General features: G+C 56.7%; 1 protein-coding gene across 1 annotated transcript; it reads right to left on the reverse strand.

The window, feature by feature from the left end:
* Positions 1-675: 675 nt before the first annotated feature.
* Positions 676-18067, reverse strand: LOC119108997 (zinc transporter ZIP13-like). The gene is given in 7 exon segments (XM_037232542.1): positions 676-857; positions 859-991; positions 2561-2662; positions 3472-3643; positions 4178-4443; positions 6036-6137; positions 17746-18067. Coding segments are annotated over 7 exon segments (1098 nt in total). The 5' UTR covers positions 18023-18067; the 3' UTR covers positions 676-811.
* Between the last annotated feature and the right edge of the window lie 2193 nt (positions 18068-20260).

A 20260-nucleotide genomic window follows, 5' to 3' on the forward strand; every position in this document is an offset into this window, starting at 1 on the left:
GGGCCCGGCGGTCGCCGACGGCGCCGGTCCGCGGCCCACACTGGCCCGCCGCGTGACGGTGACTAGTCGACGGTGACAGTCCCGCCCCGGCAAACGTGCACGCCACAGCTCTCTCTGGAGGTCCCCAGCGTCTACTGAGAATCTACAGCCACCTCGGGCCTCTGCCGATGTGTGTCCACGGCCACCTGCGACCCCCGCCTGGCCGCCTCCGGTCCCCGCCATGTCTCAGCAGCCGCCTCCTCCCGCCGCCGTGTACCAGCAGCCGCCTCCTCCCGACGCCGTGTATCAGCAGCCGCCGCCTCCCGCCGCCGTGTATCAGCAGCCGCCTCCTCCCGACGCCGTGTACCAGCAGCCGCCTCCTCCCGACGCCGTGTATCAGCAGCCACCTCCTCCCGACGCCGTGTACCAGCAGCCGCCTCCTCCCGACGCCGTGTACCAGCAGCCGCCTCCTCCCGACGCCGTGTACCAGCAGCCGCCTCCTCCCGACGCCGTGTATCAGCAGCCGCCTCCTCCCGACGCCGTGCTCACAGCCACCTCCTCCCGCCGCCGTGCTCACAGCCACCTCCGGCTCCGGCTGGAGGTCTGCGGCCGCCGCAGGCCCGTGCCAGGGTCCATACAGACCTCGGGCCCCATTCAAATGTCCGCATGCCCCTGGCTCCTGCCGGGTGCCAGACAGACCCGGCTGCCGGCGGGTCCAAGGTCAGTTTGGTCTGCTGGCGGAGCCCGGCGTGCTCGGGCTGCTGGCGGGGTGCACAGTTTCTTGCGCTGCTGCTGAGCGGCCGTAGCGAGCACCAGCGGCGGCTGGCGGCGTTCAGTGCTCGACCGTGACGGAGACGGCCAGCATGACCAGCACGCCCGGCCAGCAGGCAGACGCCCTGCTTCAGACACTGCAGCGGCTCGCGCTCCTTACACACCTCGGGCAGCACGCCCACCAGCGCGATGTGAATGAAGCCGCCGGCCGTGAATGGCAGGATCCAGGCCGTGCGGTCACCTGCCGGTCAGGCCAGGGGTCAGCCGCGGCCATGCCGCCGACGCGCGATCCACGAGCACGGACCACGTCTAGGCCGCGAGCTGCTGCTTTTATTACGCGCGGCATTGTTGATATTTATGAGATTTTGCAAGAACCACGCCGTCCCACCCACCAGGGAAAGAGAGAGAGAGTGAGGGAGTAAGAGAGAGAGAGAGAGAGAGAGAGAGAGAGAGAGAGAGAGAGAGAGAGAGAGAGAGAGAGAGAGAGAGAGAGAGAGAGAGAGAGAGAGAGAGAGAGAGAGAGAGAGAGAGAGAGAGAGAGGAGAGAGAGAGAGAGAGAGAGAGAGAGAGAGAGAGAGAGAGAGAGAGAGAGAGAGAGAGAGAGAGAGAGAGAGAGAGAGAGAGAGAGAGAGGAGAGAGAGAGAGAGAGAGAGAGAGAGAGAGAGAGAGAGAGAGAGAGAGAGAGAGAGAGAGAGAGAGAGAGAGAGAGAGAGAGAGAGAGAGAGAGAGAGAGAGAGAGAGAGAGAGAGAGAGAGAGAGAGAGAGAGAGAGAGAGAGAGAGAGAGAGAGAGAGAGAGAGAGAGAGAGAGAGAGAGAGAGAGAGAGAGAGAGAGAGAGAGAGAGAGAGAGAGAGAGAGAGAGAGAGAAGAGAGAGAGAGACGATGAGAGAGAGAGAGAGGAGAGAGAGAGAGGAGAGAGGAGAGAGAGAGAGAGAGAGAGAGAGCGAGAGAGAGGAGAGAGAGAGAGAGAGAGAGCGACGAGAGAGAGGAGGGAGAGAGAGAGAGAGGAGAGAGAGAGAGAGTGAGATGAGAGAGAGAGAGAGACGAGAGAGAGGAGGAGGGAGAGGAGAGAGAAGAGAGAGATAAGAGAGATGAGGAAGAGAGAGAGAGAGATGAGAGAGAGAGAGAGAGAGAGAGAGAGAGAGAGAGAGAGAGGGAGGGACGGGGACAGAGCTCGTGTCAGTGTCACGGGCGATCCCAAACCCTCACGCGACAATTGGAGCACTTAAGCCCACATCATCGCCTTAGGTATCACATATCAATCCATGCAAACGCCCCATGATCCCAAAGCGACCCCAAAACGGAAACAGCTCCAGCTATAGCTAGTCGCATTGACCTTCGAGCTTGCGCAAGCAGAAAACCTGTGGACTTGGGTGAAGGGCTGATGACACAACCACACTCTCTGCCTCAAGGTGCCTTTGAGTGACCAAAGCCACGTTACAGGAGCGTACTGCAATCTGATCACCTGCGCGATGCTCTCGTATTGCAATCGGATCACCTGCGCGATGCTCCCTGAACTTCAGTTTATCGGGTAGGGTTGCCACATCGCGCGCAGCAACAGATTGAAGAGGACATTGACGCGGGCGTGTGAGCTATCTGGCGTCCATTGGGCGGCCGATCACAGCTATCGCATCCTGCATTCATCTTGCCCTCGAGTGCGCACTGGGTTACATAACGTGTTGCATAAGGGCACTTCAAGAGGCACCAGGACGACGGGCGATCGGCTCCTGAGCGCTATCACGCCAGAAGTCGGGCGCCGCCGACACCTGACCGCGCCGTCCTCCAGCGGGCGCCGGCCAGCCGTCGCTCACCCAGGGCTTTAGGGTCGTCGGCGAGCAGGGCGCTGATGGCGCCCGTGATGCCCAGCGTGGCTGTCGCCATCTGCGCCTTGGCCGCCTCCCACCTGCCGAAGCCTGGCGGCGGACAGAGCGCGAGCGTGAGGTCGGTCCGGCCGCCGGGGGCGCCACTGACGCGGCGCGGCCCAGTCGCACGCTGAGGCTGGGGGGACGGACTCAGCACACACTGTCGGCCTGCCAGACCTCCGGGTCGGTCACGCGATGGGGTCCAGGTGACGTGCCACACAGATAGCCGCCCAGCAGGGAGACGCTGCAGATGCTTGGCTCGACACGGCTGCCCGAATGATTAATTTGCAATGCGGGGAGTTGAAACTGGACTGATTTCAGTGGAAGTTGAAGGGAATACCGCCGCACCCTTCCCATATCACAATTCCTACCCATGGAGAGCGGCAGAATGACATCCCGCCCCCCACCCCCCACCCCCCTCCCTCCTGCAGTCCGGACTGGCCGGTCGGCTGGGTGGCCGCCAACTCCAAGCGAGACTTCTCGGAAACGTTTTTCTCGGGACGCCGCCGTGCGCGGTATGCACCAGCGCTCTTCGCGATGGTGTCTTGCAGGCGTGGGGTAAAAACAATGCGCAAGGGCCATCACGACTTCCGTAGGCCGGCAGACACGTTCCCTCCATCCCAACTTTGCAGGACTAATCACGCCCACGGACATTGCGTAGAGGGGAACATCACACACAAAATCGATATCGCCCCGAAGTTTGGCCGGCGCCGGAGTCCCTGGCAACCGTCTGCCCTCCCCACCCTCGGCGGCCCGTGCCCCGGGTCTCGCCGTCTCTTCCACACACGTCCGGGATGGCGTCACGCCCCCGTCACGCACCGCCGGGGACACGGCCCTCGGCCACCTCGTTCCCCACCCACCTGACTTCAGCAGGATGGCGAAGTCGCCGACCTCGTGAGGTATCTCGTGGATCAGGATGGCGAAGGTGGTCAGCAAGCCTATGCGCGTGCTGGCCAGGAAGCTGCCGCCGATGGCCAGTCCGTGCGTGAAGTTGTCCACGCTGTTGGCTAGCAGGTTCAGGTAGCCTGCCACCTGACGTCATGGGTCAGGTCAGGTCAGAACAGGTCAGACGCAGGCCAGACACAGGTCAAGCCTGACCGCAGTGCATGTCTTAAGGAATGGATCACGACTGAACTTTGGAGACTTAGAAGTGGAACGCACATGTCACGCTTCTATCAACCCGCTGTCAGTGATAGCCGCCAGTATCAACTAACACCATAGCTGTCAGCGATAAATGGACACACAGTGTTGTGCCGTGTATACGGACCAAGCTTGTGAACACAAATGGTGAGGTTTCAAAGATAGAAGATCGCTACGCAACACGCTGACCACGGCCGTGGGTTCGCATCTGCTGTTGGTACGCTACCATCTGCCATTTACATTAGCCACGATGGAAGCCATTTAGCGTGCCGCCTATTGGCATCGTGCAAAATGCAAGGAATGTTGTCACATCACATGAAACCTGGTCACATGACGTCACGCCACATTTCACGCGCTCTGATGCGCCAAACCCGATCCGCCCTCCCGCGCATGCCCGTCCCGACCGGTGACGCTGCGGCGGCTCACCTGCCTGACCGGCGGCCGGTCGACTGGCGGCGGCGGCGGCGGCACGCCCTTGGCACTGCCGTTAGTGGCGCTGTGGTCGCCGGCCGCCAGGTGGCGTCTGCGCAGGTCGGCGCCGCCGGCCGCCGGCTGCGGCGCCGCGGCGGCCTGCTCCCGCGGCTCCGGCGTCGGCTCCTCTTGCAGGCTCTGGTTGAACACCATCTCGAGCAGGACGAAGAAGAACACGCCGGCGATGACCCAGAGGCCGACTCGGATCTGCTCGGCCTCGCCTGCGACGCCGGCCGAGTGTGAGGCGGCGCGGGGACGCGTGGTGGCAGCGAGAGGGCCGAGCCTCCGGCCTGTCCTCCGGTGCCGCGGGGGACCAGAGGACAGGCCTCTGAAGACCTCTGTGCGGAGCAGCTCCCCTGTGCGGAGCCGCAACCCGCACCGTGACACCGCGCGGCGCTTTTGAAACGTCCCATTTGCCCACTCTGACATGCCATGTTCGAAGATAACTTTAGTGCGTGCTGTGTCATTTGAGGTGGGTCACGCCACAGCTTAATCGCTCACAAGGCCAGGCCGCCGTACTGGCATGGCCTACCGTCTTGCTTCACAGCCATTTGTCTCGCTCCCTGGCCCTGCATAAAGTTCACGCAGGGAGATGATCTGGCTAAGATCACGTGAACCGAGCGCAGCCAGGCCTAACGGGAACGCAGTACAGCTATCCAAGCAGATACTAGGTGTGGAACCCTACATGTACTGATATCTCTCAGCCCCATGTGACGGGTGAACAGCTGTGAATAGCATTGCACAACCTATGAATGATACTTGTTACGATAGATTGCACGCATCGGTGCGCGCGTACTTGAACGACGCGTACGTTAATGTTAGAACACGCAAGCAGCTTTCGCCAAGCGTCTCCTATGTTTTAGGCGTCTCTGTATGCGGAAGGTGTCACCACCGACAGAAAGGTAATTGGATCTAGTTTATCTACATTTTGTTTTGCTTTGGGCAACGTTGCAATGAAACACGCCAGGAAATCTGTAAATATTGGGTGGAGGTAGAACCAGGCAGTGTTCATCCCCCCCGTTGAGTAAGTAACGTATGGCAGTAACTGAGTCTCTCGTCGCTAGCCTCACATCAGGAAGTCGAATGTAACAAAAGCACGCACGCCTGATGAATCATGCTGCGATTCAATGTTTACAATCTGCGCAGAATTTCGTGGTACACTGTGCCTCTCAGCCCCCCCCCCCCCGTTCCCACAACCCGTCTCACTGGTGATTTAAACCGGTAAACCCCGACCGCTAATCCGTAGGTACTGGTCAGAAATTCCACCCACCTCAGAAAGAACGCCCTCTGTCGATAACATGTTTGCAAGACGAGCAAGACAGGGCTGGAGGAGCGGAGAATGAGCTCAGACATCACTTTCAGGGCCTGTCACGTTATGTCATTGGAGCTTTACGATGCACTCAGCTGCTGAGGCTATATGGCGTTGCCTGCTTCTCACCCTGGCAGGAAGGGCGGGCCCACGGGGAATCCAACCCCGTACCTCTGGTTTCCCAGACGCGCAATGATTAACGCAGACGCGTTAACCACTGCACTACCGGCACCCCACCTTCAGGGCCAACACAGCCTGAACTGACTTTGGTCGTGTTATAAGTGCAAACTATAAGCAAAACACGCCTGACCCGTCATAGGGCGCGCACTTGATCCACCCTAAACCAACACGTGACATTCAACACATCCACGGAGATGTCGAGCAATGACTGATACATGCTCATGTCAACCGGCAGCCGAACTGAAACATTTGCATGTAGTCTGAATCAGTAGCGACATGACCTCTGGCCTTTAACTGTGTTCGATGTGTGGCTTCGACCCTTACTGTGCGCGTGCCGCATGGCTTCCGGCAGCAGGTGGAGGAAGACATCACCCACCAGCCCGCCAGTTGCGAAGCTAAGCAGCAGCCGCAGCCGCCTCTCGCCATCTGTGCACACACGCGGTCACGGTCAAACACGATGTCACACACGAGGTCACACACGCGGTCACACGCGAGGTCACATATGAGGTCACACGCGAGGTCACAGTCACACACGAGGTCACACACGAGGTCACATATGAGGTCACACACGAGGTCACATATGAGGTCACACACGAGGTCACACGAGATCACACATGAGGTCACACACGACCGCGGCGGGCGGCACCGGAGCGTGCCCCCTGGTAGCGTGCACGATCACGGCGGACGGCACAGGGCCGTGCCCCCGACCCGGCCGACGCCGGAGCGGGCGTTGTTCACCGGTCGCACAGCAGCCCCCCCCCCCCCCGCTCTCTGCGGTCGGACAGGCGGCGGCGGTGCAGATTGGGGACCTCCCGTCCGGCTTTTTATGACGCGCGATTGGGCGGATACATCACTCTGTCGCTGTTGCGCACCGAGCACAGGGCCGTATCCCGCCGGACAAAATGCCCGTCTCTTGTGTACCGAGCACAGGTCCGTATCCCGCCGGACAGAATGCCCGTCTCTTGTGTACCGAGCACAGGTCCGTATCCCGCCGGACAGAATGCCCGTCTCTTGTGTACCGAGCACAGGGCCGTATCCCGCCGGACAGAATGCCCGTCTGTTGTGTACCGGGCACAGGTCCGTATCTTGTCGGACAGAAGGCCCCCCCATCTTTCGAGAATGTGTAACATTTACCCTATGACCCTACCCTACGTAAACCAATAATCTACATCCCCTTATTCCATAACCCCATAAACCCCATTAACTCTATCTCTATGTCGATACGCGGAAAGAATCTACTTTAAACCTAGAATCCCCCGCATTATCCAAGACTTTCCTACATCATTGACGACGGAGCACGCCGATCAAAACTTCTGATATGCCGTGAAGCTAATAATAATGTCCTTCGCTTCGATATCATTACGAAGCGGCTGCATGTTGTAGTGTGTAATGCGATGATGGTATGGTATTTTGGTCGAAATGGCTGTAGACGATGACCGAGATCTAGGCTGACGCAAGTACTTCACAACCGCAGTGCGGTGGCTGGACGTTTTAATCCCGCGCGTGAAGAGCTCACCAACAAGACATCTAACTCATCGACCTGCCTGCCAGCGCAGCTTCGCCTTTCCAAACGTCCGTCCGTGTCCCGTGCATTGCCCACGTCCAAACGGCCGCTGGTGTACCTGAGCGTCGTGAACTTCTCCCCGTCCGCCCGCGCGCCGTGAATCGCTCCCGTCCACGCGCAGCCCCTGCGTCGTGACCAGCCAAACGTTCACTCCGCACGCTTCGAGCTGGCCTCGTCACGGCTTCATGACGCGCGTCATGTATGTCACGCGTGTCACGCTTCATGTCACGATATCAGATCACGCGTGGAACTGTTGCCGTGCGTCGCGGGAGCTTTCAAAAGGCATACAGTGAACAACGTAAACCCCTCAACACTTCAACGTTTGCAGCAGTTTTTAGGCAAACGTTTTTTTCGCTCACGTTTTAGGCGAATACGCTCTGCAGTAATAATGCTCGCATGTCATGAAATGTACAATGTTCGTTGCCGTGTCAGACCCAAAAGTCATGTTTGTATGCTTTTAACTTCAACCAGATATAATTATTCTAGACTTTGTTCTGCATTTTCATGTTCTATGGCTTTTATTACATGGGTATTGCGCTATATTTTTAAGTTCCGTACTTTGGTATATTGAGGTTATATGTGCCACCCATGTCTTTATTTTATCTTATGTCGTTTTCAGCTCCTTCTACCAATCCTTTTTATATCCTTAATTACACATATCAATTGTATGCGACCCTGCAACTTCGGGATCTTCTCATCCATGCACGAATTAAACGTTAATATCAGAGCGACTACCATAATGGTAAGCATATCCGACGCACGTTAATTTGTGACTGAAGCGAATACAAGAAGCACAAATTACGTCAAACGAGCGTCACTATCTTTCGAGCACCAACTTGGGATCTAGCGTCGTAACGAACGTTTTGCCTTTCGATGTCGTGCATTATTTTTGTGCCTTTGTTGTCAGTTTATGGTTTCAACGCCCCAACACAAATTTCCAGCGTGGAACGTAGGAATTTGGACGCATGGAAAATGCAAGGGTGTAAGTTACATTGGCGTCAATTCTCCTTTCACTGAATATTTACTGATAAGTCGCACGCCTCCTTCAGTTCTGAATATGAATCAGTCCAAATCAGCCCATGCCATCCAATTTGAATATAAAACGGGGGCGCGGAAGGACTGTGAGGACGACAGGCAATTTATAAAAGTTTTGCAAGTGTTTTGCAGGCGGAGACAGGTGAGTGTAGCTACATTACACGTGTGAATAAAGGTGTGCACGAGATCGCCAAGTTAGCCTCTTTAAAGCATACTGAAGTGCAGCTCCCGGTAAATACCTCCGCACAAGCCACGACTGCTGCGCGCGCAGAAACGCGGCCTGTTTCGCGTCGGGCCGGGTCGGGCGTGCGCCGCTGGCAGCGTGCCAGCGGACCGTCGGGCCGCGCAGGACGGTGACCGGCTGACGCTGCGGGGCTGGCAGGACGCCCTGCTCCGCCCCGCTCCCCCGCTCTCACCCCGCACGGCCGGTCGGGTCGCACCAGCTGGGCCACCGGGACTAGTCGAGACCCGTCAAGGCTGTCTAACCATCGATGACTATCCCCACAACCGGATCGTCGACAAATCCTCTTAAGTAAATGTGGGAAGAAACTGCGCACTTACCATCCTGGGTTATATTTGAGTTGTAGAGATCACGACAGTCCGTGCAAACATGCTCACTGACGGTATTAATGAAGCTTTTTCCTTCTTTACATCCCACTGAACGCCCCAGCCGATCTAAGATTACGCCGAGGCGGAGGGCCACTGTACTTCCCGGGCAGGCCCAACAGCAGGATCAGTACCTGCAAGGTTAACCACATGCAGCCCCTGTCGTATTTCAGTCACTTTCTTAAATTGCATTCACTGGACCTTGAATCCTGGAACACGGCAGAGCGAGATGCGTCCATTTTGTAGCGTCACTGTGTGCACTTAAGACACGCTGAGCGCGTTCTCGTCTTGTTTTGTGGTTCTGTTCAACGTTGCGTTGTCAGCCAGCAATGTCCGCTCCCCGTGGAAGGAAAATCCGCGTAGGTCCTAAGGCATGGTCTATGACCACCACGGTCCCCTGACCCAGCGGCGCTCTTGCTAGTGCTCCGCGTGGTTCGGCCGCAGCTGTACAAAGCTGACTGTTCACTGTCCCCCGCCTAGTGGCATCACCGACCCCACACGCTCTGCACGGTCGAGTTCTCAGGCCGCGGTCCGGCCAAACCCCCCGATGCCCCCCCCCCCCCCCTGCCCCGTCTCCGGTCGGTCCGCCCACCGCCGGCGCGCGTCAGCTGAGCGGCGCGGGCCGGCGGCGGAGGCGGTATCGCAGCGGTGCCTGGTGCACCGACGCGCCGTCCCTCCTCCTGCGGCCACTATCGCCGCCGGCCAGCCGACGCCCGCGGTGCAGGGGGGAGGGGTGACAGCGCGGTCGCCGCTGCCCCCGGGCCGCGGAAAGGTCGCCGCCGCCCGCCCCGGCACGTCCATAGCCGTGTCGGCTGTCGGCAGCGAGCTCAGTGTGTTGGTGACCACGGGCCCGTGTCACCGTATGAATGGGATCGCACCAGTCCATGGAAGAGCAGTCCATTCAGATTATGATTGCAGTGCTTTAATGTGTCACGACTGGCAGAAACATGCCTCCGCGCAGGGAACATGTTAGCCGTATGTTATGCCACGCGAGCAGTGGACCAGATCGCCTACAACGGTTTCACGACATCAGTTAACTTTAGAAGCTAATTCGACGTTAAAAGGTTACCAAAAATTGAAATGAACAGCACCATGGAACGCACAGGTTATGCTTGCATATACCAAATTGCAAGTATAGATGAAACTTAAAGGTAAATCAATATAAATGAGCTAAGCTCGAATTATTTGCTGTTAATTCAAGCTTCTAAAAATGCGTATATCAAACAGCGCAAAGTCTTCTTAGCTTGCAAAAGTTGGATCATGTGACGGAGCTGTTTGAGGACTTCGACTGCCTCACCGCTAGAGGGCTGGTGCGCCATCACGCCCTTACGTTGGCGCACAAGGCGCTTCGCCTCAGCGCGTCCCAGGAACTCCCCGCGGGTTTTTACAGATGTCCGAGACTCGCAAGCGAGGCACGAGACAGGATGGCAACCTCTATGTGACGACATCGCGACCGAGATGGGAGAGCAGCGGTTCCATTGCCGTGCGGCCGTGCTGTACAGTGGGCTGCCATTGGAGCTGAGGCAGCTCCCGGTCCCAGACTCCCATTGCCGACGGCCGCGCTGTACAGTGGGCTGCCACCGGAGATGAGGCAGCTCCAGGTCCCAGACTTCCATCGCCGGACGGCCGCGCTGTACAGTGGGCTGCCACCGGAACTGAGGCAGCTCCCGGTCCCAGACTCCCATTGCCGACGGCCGTGCTGTACAGTGGGCTGCTACAGGAGCTGAGGCAGCTCCAGGCCCCAGACTCCCATTGCCGACGGCCGTGCTGTACAATGGGCTGCGCAGAAATCAGCGTAGGAGATGTTGGGGCTTACTGACCAGGTTGTCGACTGCGCCGTCAAACCTCAGGAATAAGTCTGACTGTCACGGCAGTGCGGGACATTGCAACGCTTTCCGCCATTTGTAGTGCTTCGGGCACAAATGTACGTCTAATGGCCGATAATTGGAGGTCTGAGCACTATTCTGATGTCAGGCAATCGAAACACGGTTGGGTTTATCGACCCGAGATTACGCTGAGCCTTATGGTCATTGATTAAAGCTGACGTGGCCGAGTGTCGGCCAACGTGGCCGTTAGTCGAACGCTGCAGGCTAAACCGCCGCCTCAAGTCGGCTGGTGGAAATGCTCGGTAATAACGGCGATTATGCAGGCTCCCACAACAGAGTGATGAAAGAGACATTTGCATTTGGCTCAGGGTCTTACCAGCTTCAACGTCATCACCTGAATCATGTTGGTATATACACCAGTTAGTTTGGACATGGATAAAAAAGAGCATAGTTAAACGCATTGGTGTGTTAATAAATGCAAAGAATATACATACAGTGACTCGTGCCTTGGTACCCACCTACCTAAATTCATCCGATGACAAGCCGCCATCATAGTTCGTTCGAAATAAGTATAATAGGCGAGGGCGAAATAAGTCGGGCCTTACACGGCCATGCTGTTCGACTGTCTCACCTTGAGCCACTTGCTCAACTGCAGCAACATGGCTTTCCAGTGTTCAAGCTCATTGCACCCAAAATCAAGTTAGCATTCTTTTCCAGAACCAACAAACAGCACGGACCTCTCCACTAGAAACCGAATGCCTACTTGCGCGATATTTCAGCTTAAGTGGCATGCCACGCGCGGCCGTAAACTCGGCAATCAGGTGATGGGCCTGAGGCTCGTCAAAATGGCATCTCGCGTCTAACAAGGTCCTTCAAATAAAAAACAGGTCCTTTTCGCGGCAAAGTGGGACGCTTTGGCTGAAAAGGGTGCGTGTGATTCAGCCCCCCCGCGCAAATGAAACCCTGGCTACGCCACTGGTTTAAGTGTTTCAAACACGAGATATTATGCTACTCCGAAATGCCCCAATTTGTCCACCGTATATATTCACATGAGACAGCTGGTGAAACGGAATATATCATACTTATCACAAAAGTAAATAATTTACGACCTCCGGGGACTCGGCGCATATTACTGCAGTGGAACGAACCCGAGGGCATCGCCTAGCACGCCACAGGCCGCCGGGTTTGACAGTCGAGTTCAGAGGACCGGCGAGTTCGACCGTCGAGTTCAGAGGACCGGCGGGTTCGACCGTCGAGTTCAGAGGACCGGCGAGTTCGACCGTCGAGTTCAGAGGACCGGCGAGTTCGACCGTCGAGTTCAGAGGACCGCCGAGCTCAGAGAACCGACGGGTTCGACCGTCGAGTTTAGAGGACCGCCGAGCTCGCAGGACCGATGCAGGGTTGACGCGTTCAGTAACCCGGACGCGGGGTCCGGGTTACTGAACGCGGTCCGGTCCGAGCCGACCGATGGAGCAAGTCACGTTGACTCCCACCCGGCATGGCGGGCTCTGATGACACAATAACCCCTCCCCTCGCACTCCTAGCACCGATGAAGCCCTGACACCAGCGGTGTATTTCCCAGTTCAGTTAAGGATGCCCCCCCCCTCCGGCCAACTTTGTGGGGCAAGTGGGCCAACTCCTCCGAAAAAGCAGTCTCGGGTTGTATTTTGGGGGAGACTTTAAGCTACTACCTCCGCTCAAGACCCCTTCATACCTATTTTATGAAACTTCTCCCTTCCTCGACACTTGCTGGTCATACGTCCCGCCGCCAAGTGCCGAGAAGGAGGTGGGGGCGAGGGTGCAGGGTCTTGGGCGGGAGTGTCCGCACCATGGTCCCCTTGCTTGTTTACGGCCGCCGGTGGTCGCTGGTCGAGTAAAGTGACTCGGTAATCCGGCACGTGCCCCCCCCCCCCCCCCCCGCTTGGGCAACCGCACGACTGCGCGCTGTATAAAGCACTCGCTGCGAATGCAGCGCACTGGGGGTATAGCCATGGTTCCAAGAAGCTGTACCACGGACTTTGGCATTGGAATGATGGTGATGTTTATTTCAGATTTTCGGGCGCGTCGACATCGAAGGCCATATTGCGCCCGAAGGTGGGGAAGCTTAACATATAGTGTTCTTGGGACGCCCATTGTGGGGGACAAATCCAACAGAGGCCTCCGTCTTCTCCTAACGTCGCTTATTGGATGCCAGTGAGCATCACTAGCTATGGTTTAGCATCAAGCCTTGTGTTCATACCACATGCTTGATAAATTCAACTTCGCCGGCATTTTATCGCAGGTTTGTGCTTGTTGCATCTCCTGCATGGATATCTCCGGTGAAATATAAATAAAAACATATCAGTGGTGCCTAACACTGTAGCGCTGAGCGTACATACAACATGTAACCGAAATCAAGACGAAGCATTTGCCGTTCATTTACCCCGAGCCTTCGTCGTCATTTTGCGGTCTGATGTTATCCGTACAGCGCCAACCTGACATGTACCAGACCCCGGTGACTTGCATCTGGTGTCACCGCCGCCACTTAGTTCAGCTCTTGAACTATCGACTCTAGAATGACTCAATCACCGAGCTCTTCGTTTCAGAGAGAGAGAGAGAAATAGAGAGACGGAGAGGGAAGAATTTAAAAAGCGCACACACAGAGCTGCGAAAGCCGCGTCTTTGCCCTGAGCTGACGCCAGTGACAGCCCTCGGCGCCAATGTCACACAAAACAAATGGACGCGACTCTCAGCACAGCAGGCACTCTTGCACCGCTGAGATCGAAGTGGCCTTCTTTAACAGACCTGCTATGCTGAGAAGTCCGCATTGATAAATAAACAGGGGCGACGTCACCGACGTATCCCATGCGGCTGCATGTGCCGGTCCGAAGTTTGATTTCGGTCGACTGGGAAGCCATGCGAAAAGCGTTGGTGACCAACGCACGAAGGACTGCTTTGCGTTATCAATGTGTGAGGGGCCAAGAAACAGCCAGATAACTGGGTGGGTCAAACATACTATCTAAGTCCATTTTTCAATGCATCACAAACAGGTAAAATGTTCAACTTTGCGATAAGTGGGGAGGCAATGATTCTTCCCCTACGCCTGCTCGTAAGCCTGATCCCCGTCCTCACGCCTGCATAGGCAGGTGAAATTCCAGATTAATTTTGAAACATTCTGGCATGCTTCGTGACTTGTTTTCACAGACTTCCTGCGCTTCAGCCCACTCGTCGACTAGTCAGACTTACAGTACCTGGATCCAGGCAGAGGTTGATCAAGTCTAGTGCAAACTGGAAGCGCGCTCCGCTTCTGAAGTCCCCTGCTATACCACGATCATCCGGTTCGGTGCCGAAAGAAAACACCGCTCACCAGAAGCCGAAGTCTTCTATTCATTGCTTCGCGTTATGAAATTGCTCTTACACATGAGAACCCACACAGAAAGACGCGGAAGGTTACTGCGGTCGTTCACAACCATCATGTCTGACATGTTGGTGCGCTGACCCCAAACGGCGGGCCACCCGGAAGCAAAGAACGAAATAATTACATTTCGCCCAGCCTTTAGATTTATAAGTTTGCAAGCGCTTTACGGCTTAGCGTTCATGACAAGGGTCCGCACTCTTTCAACTTTTAATCGCCGACTTATTTAGTAGTTATTGGAAAACATGACTCAGCTTTCAGACCATGCAGAAGATGTGAGGTTTTGGGTCGAAATACCGTTACAGTCGAAGATAAATGTTATATGCATTCAATTAGAGCTTTGCGTAGGAAGATCAGCTACGAATGGCGGAGCCCAAACGCGGTCATTGCAACACAGACACGCTATGTTTCATTACGAATGATAGTGTGTAACACCTCCGCTATCAAACGATTTAGAACACTACAACGCCTCCGCTATCAAACGATGTAGAACACTACAACGTCTCCGCTATCAAACGATACAGAACACTACAACGACGTGTTGTGGGGGGTTGGACAAGTGCGGTGATAACAGACGTGGAGCTTCTAGTTGCCACTATGTAAATAATGCCAGAAACTGAGCAAATGGAGCCAGACAATTGCTAGCCGCCAATCCCAATGGGTTTCATCAATGATGCTGGAAGACTTGCCAGTCATGATTTCAGCGAGTGGAGGTTCCCTGAAGCGACACTAGACCGCAGCATTTGCTGGTCCACAGACAGCAGTGCTGGGAAGCTGCTGGGCCCTGACGGTGGCATGGGTCTGGCCAGGACCGGTAACTTCACCAGACCAGGTGGCCAGGACCGGTAACTTCACCAGACCAGGTGGCCAGGACCGGTAACTTCACCAGACCAGGTGGCCAGGACCGGTAACTTCACCAGACCAGGTGGCCAGGACCGGTAACTTCACCAGACCAGGTGGCCAGGACCGGTAACTTCACCAGACCAGGTGGCCAGGACTGGTAACTTCACCAGACCAGGTGGCCAGGACCGGTAACTTCACCAGACCAGGTGGCCAGGACCGGTAACTTCACCAGACCAGGTGGCCAGGACCGGTAACTTCACCAGACCAGGTGGCCAGGACCGGTAACTTCACCAGACCAGGTGGCCAGGACTGGTAACTTCACCAGACCAGGTGGCCAGGACTGGTAACTTCACCAGACCAGGTGGCCAGGACCGGTAACTTCACCAGACCAGGTGGCCAGGACCGGTAACTTCACCAGACCAGGTGGCCAGGACTGGTAACTTCACCAGACCAGGTGGCCAGGACTGGTAACTTCACCAGACCAGGTGGCCAGGACTGGTAACTTCACCAGACCAGGTGGCCAGGACTGGTAACTTCACCAGACCAGGTGGCCAGGACTGGTAACTTCACCAGACCAGGTGGCCCAGGACCGGTAACTTCACCAGACTAGGTGGCCAGGACTGGTAACTTCACCAGACCAGGTGGCGAGGACCGGTAACTTCACCAGACCAGGTGGCCAGGACTGGTAACTTCACCAGACCAGGTGGCCAGGACTGGTAACTTCACCAGACCAGGTGGCCAGGACTGGTAACTTCACCAGACCAGGTGGCCAGGACCGGTAACTTCACCAGACTAGGTGGCCAGGACTGGTAACTTCACCAGACCAGGTGGCGAGGACCGGTAACGCCGCCAGACCAGGTCGATGACCTCGCAGGAAGCCGAGGACGAAATAATTACATTTCACCCGACGTTCGGTCTGCGGGAGACTTGAGGTTTATGACCGGTCACGGTGCTCCGAGGCTCGATTTAGCACCGGTCACGGGGCCCTGAGGCCCGGTTGAGAGCATCGGTCAAAGAGCCCTGGGGCCCGATTAAGCACTGGTCAAAATGCCCCAGGGCTTGGTCAAGTACCGGTCAAAATAGCCCACGATCCAGTAAAGCACCGGTTAAACTGCTCCGAGACCGTTTTAGCACAGGTCACAATGCCCCGAGGCCCGGTTTAGCACCGATCATGATGCCCCGAAGCCCGGTTCAGCATCGGTTAAAATTCCCAAGACCCGGTTTAGCACCTGTCATAATGCTCCGAAGCCTCGTGATACTTTGTGGCTGTCTACCAGTGTATTGCTTCTGCAGTAGTACCCGAAGCAGTGGAAAACGCGATGTTTTGGATGGATACTGGTCACAGTTAGTAGGATAACACACCTGTGTGCTTTGCATGACCCAGTCTCTTGGTTTAGGTCACAAAGCCTCGTCCTCGAAATGGCCTTGGGAAAAGAAGACGCTGGCCATTTTAAGACCGATTGCTGAAAACCCACGATTCGGAACGTTGGAGATCTGTAGAGGGTTATTGCCAGTAAGTTCCCCACAACGTGCAGTTGGTTTTAAGTCTTCTGTTTCGACTGCTGACATATTGTGGTAGACGCCACGAAGATGCCGTAAAGCGGTTGGATTTCTGTTGTTAGTCTGCTAGTCTTGTGTTACTGCGCCATCTGGTCACCGACGATGGGACCCGGCTGAGTATCGTGTTTTTCACCTCTTCGCAGCATTTGGCATTTTTTAAAGTTATAGAACAGGGATGTGTCATTGCGACAATACCACAATGCTGCACGAAAAGCTCGCATGCTGTGACATGTCTCATCAAATTTGCCAGTGCTAGCAAATAACACGGAATATTCTTCAGCTAATTTATCCTCTTGCTGCGGCGAACTGTGCACAGATACGATCTGTGACCGCAAAGATAATAGCGTCTAGATTGCGTTATGGCCGGCCGGGCAGCTCAATTCGTAAATTCGTTCATTCAGGAAAAACTGGCTTGGCCTGCAGCCTCAATCGCAATGCACGCGAAATCAGTAACGCACTAGTGGCAAAGACTTGCGACTTAAACACGGTACAATATTTTCAGACATCCTAATTCAAGTCACATCTTTAAGATTTTGAAATAGGCTGTTGCCTGGAATTAACAAACGCACGTGAAATAAACTGATGCCTGGAATTAACAAACGCACGGCTTTCGGGTGATGCGCTCTATGCGCTCCAACCGCAAGTAACGACCCGCGCGGCGGGCCCTGTCACGCGCGCTCAGTAACCGATAACCCATCAGCTGGTCTTTGGACGCCGGTGCAAGCACCGCTCGTTCGGCAGTGTTGGCAACAGACGGAGGGGGCAGTCCATAACAACACCCGCAGCGCCGGGGCTCTGGACCGCAGCAGAGTAGCCGACAGGCAGGCTCAGACTCTGCGTGTTGAGGAGCCAGAGCAGCCGGCAGGCAGGCTGAGACTCCGCGTGTCAAGGAGCCAGAGTAGCCGACGGGCAGGCTGAGACTCCGCGCGTCGAGGAGCCAGAGCAGCCGACAGGCAGGCTGAGACTCCGCATGCCGAGGAGCCAGAGCAGCTGACAGGCAGGCTGAGACTCCGCGTGTCAAGGAGCCAGAGCAGCTGACAGGCAGGCTCAGCCTCCGCGTGTCGAGGAGCCAGGGACGCGCCGCCTTAGCCTGCCTCTGCGGGTCGGACGACTTCCGCCTGCCGCGGTCCGGGCGCTGACCGACTGACCGGCAGACGCGACTGACCCGGCGCTCCGACCGGCGGCCGGCCAGGCGGCGCTTCTCACCTCGCTCCTTGAGACGGGCGCCGGTCTCCAGCGGGATGACGAGCAGAGGCAGCACGCCGCTGAAGCCCACCAGCGCGGCGCCGGCCACCGAGAGTACCCAGGGCTCGTGACGCGCGTACAGTGCCGCCAGCGTGTCCAGCATGTCGGCCGGCGGCGCGGCCGTCTCGTCGGCGCGCGGGAACGGCCGCTGGTACTTGGCGCGATGCAGTTCGGCCACCGCGGTGCCCACGTGCAGCAGCAGCAGTAGTAGCGGCGACCGCCGCCCGGTGTCCGCCATGCTCGTCGAGGGCCCACTGGCCGCCGGCGGCGGCCGGGGCCGACTATATCAGCGCGATAGGCAGGCCGCCACGCCGCCACGCCGCCCGCCTGACGCGGGGCTTTGTTCGGCGCACGGTCAGCGCCCCGCCGCACTGTCCGTCCCACCCGCACGCGCTCGCCCGCCGCACTAGCGGTTCATCCGACGGCACAACCAGGCCAGGCGGCACCACGCCGGCGCGACGTCACACCGACTCCGGCCACGGCCCGGCCCGCCCGCCTCCAGCGGCGGCGGCGGCGGCGCACGGACGATTCCAGCAGCGAGCTGCAGGATTCGCGGCCCGGTCGACCGGCGGGCCAGCGGGTCGGCGCTAGAGCGGCAGAGTTGTCAGCGCCGAGGACCGGGCGACGGCGGCTGTTAACGGGTCATCTTCAGGCGCGCACCCAGGATTTTCGTAAGAGGAGGCTCGAATCTTGAAAGGGGTGCCATGGGCTGTAGGGGGCCCTAAAACTCTTCCGCGAGAAAGCACACTTCCTTGGAAGCTGAATAGATGCGTTCACAATTCACGGTTACACGTTGCAAAATGCAGTCTACGGTTCTATCTTCACCGCGTAATGAGGCAGGTAAGCAACAAAAAGAAAGATTTAGAATTGTAACGGGAGGGAAAGTTCGGCCGTTGAAAAAAGTCGCGTCTAGTTAAGTCGGACATTACATTTCTCACTTGGGTCAAGTGGCACATATAGGCTCAGTTCTCACGTGCAGGCACGAAACTGATGACACTCACTTGCCTGTAGATGTTGACGTGAAGGGTCTGTACAGTTGTGCAGCGATGAGCAACGGTAGGGTTGCCAGGAAATTGAAAACAAGTCGGTTTGCAATATGTGTCACGTTACAACATCCGAAAGTCAACCAAAGAACGACTTCCGCTCAAAATGTCGTGGAACTTAACAACGTCCTGCTTCCAAGAACTGAATAACTTAAGGCCTAAGAAACGTGTTGCTTTCATGCTTTACATTAGATATAAAGATGCCTTCAAAATCAAAAGCTAGCCATCACCCAACAAACCGACGGTCCATGAGCATTTTCCGATCTTGACGAGCTTATTTTTCGTCTCAAACCCTTGCATGTAATTGCCCGAAGCGATAAGAACAAGCGCTCTGGTGACAAAACGACAGGGCGGCCGCTGCGGATGCGGGAGTAGTGATGTGTGACGTGTAGCGACCGTTGTAGATGCGGGAGTAGTGATGAGTGACTTGTAGTGGCCGTTGTGCATGTCGGAGCGGTGATGAGTGACGCGTAGTGACCAGTGTGGATGCGGGAGTGGTGATGAGTGACGTGTAGTGATCGCTGTAGGTGCCGGAGTGGTGATGAGTGACGTGTAGTGACCGCTGTGGATGCCGAGTGGTAATGAGTGACGTGTAGTGACCGCTGTGGATGCCGAGTGGTGATGAGTGACGTGTAACGACCGCTGTGGATGCGGGAGTGGTGATGAGTAACGTGTGGCGACCGCTGTGGATGCGGGAGCGGTGATGAGTGACGTGTAACGACCGCTGTGGATGCGGGAGTGGTGATGAGTGACGTGTAACGACCGCTGTGGATGCGGGAGTGGTGATGAGTGACGTGTGGCGACCGGTGTGGATGCGGGAGTGGTGATGAGTGACGTGTGGCGACCGGTGTGGATGCGGGAGTGGTGATGAGTGACGTGTGGCGACCGCTGTGGATGCGGGAGTGGTGATGAGTGACGTGTGGCGACCGCTGTGGATGCGGGAGTGGTGATGAGTGACGTGTGGCGACCGGTGTGGGTGCGGGAGTGGTGATGAGTGACGTGTAGTGACCGGCGTGAGTGTCGTAGGGGTGTTTGTGTCAACCCGGCCGATCCTTACGCACCGACAACACAGCAGTTCTTTCAGAGCTGCCCTAACCTGAGAGACAAGCTCAAATACTCCATTACACATGATAGATGATCTGCTACACACCGACACGAAATGTTTGGCTCTAACATTGCTAGCACTGAGGTGCTGTGAATACACAATGGAAACTCTCCAACGCAGGGCAGGACACGTTTCGTGATCACGTGCCGGCTCATCGACCCTCCGCAGCTACCGCTCCGTCACCGGCTATCTCTTGCCTACCGTTTCGGTCATCTCCACACCGAGTGTGGACACCGCTCCGCGCGACGGCCAGATCCGATGACATTAGGGCGGCCCGTCATCGCGTCGGATTCGCCGCGAACGGTCGGTGTGACGCAGCCGGGATGCC

Source organism: Pollicipes pollicipes, unplaced genomic scaffold (genome assembly GCF_011947565.3).
Source record: "Pollicipes pollicipes isolate AB1234 unplaced genomic scaffold, Ppol_2.1 Scaffold_7204;HRSCAF=8538_pilon_pilon_pilon, whole genome shotgun sequence".
NCBI classification, from domain to species: Eukaryota; Metazoa; Arthropoda; class Thecostraca; order Pollicipedomorpha; family Pollicipedidae; genus Pollicipes; species Pollicipes pollicipes.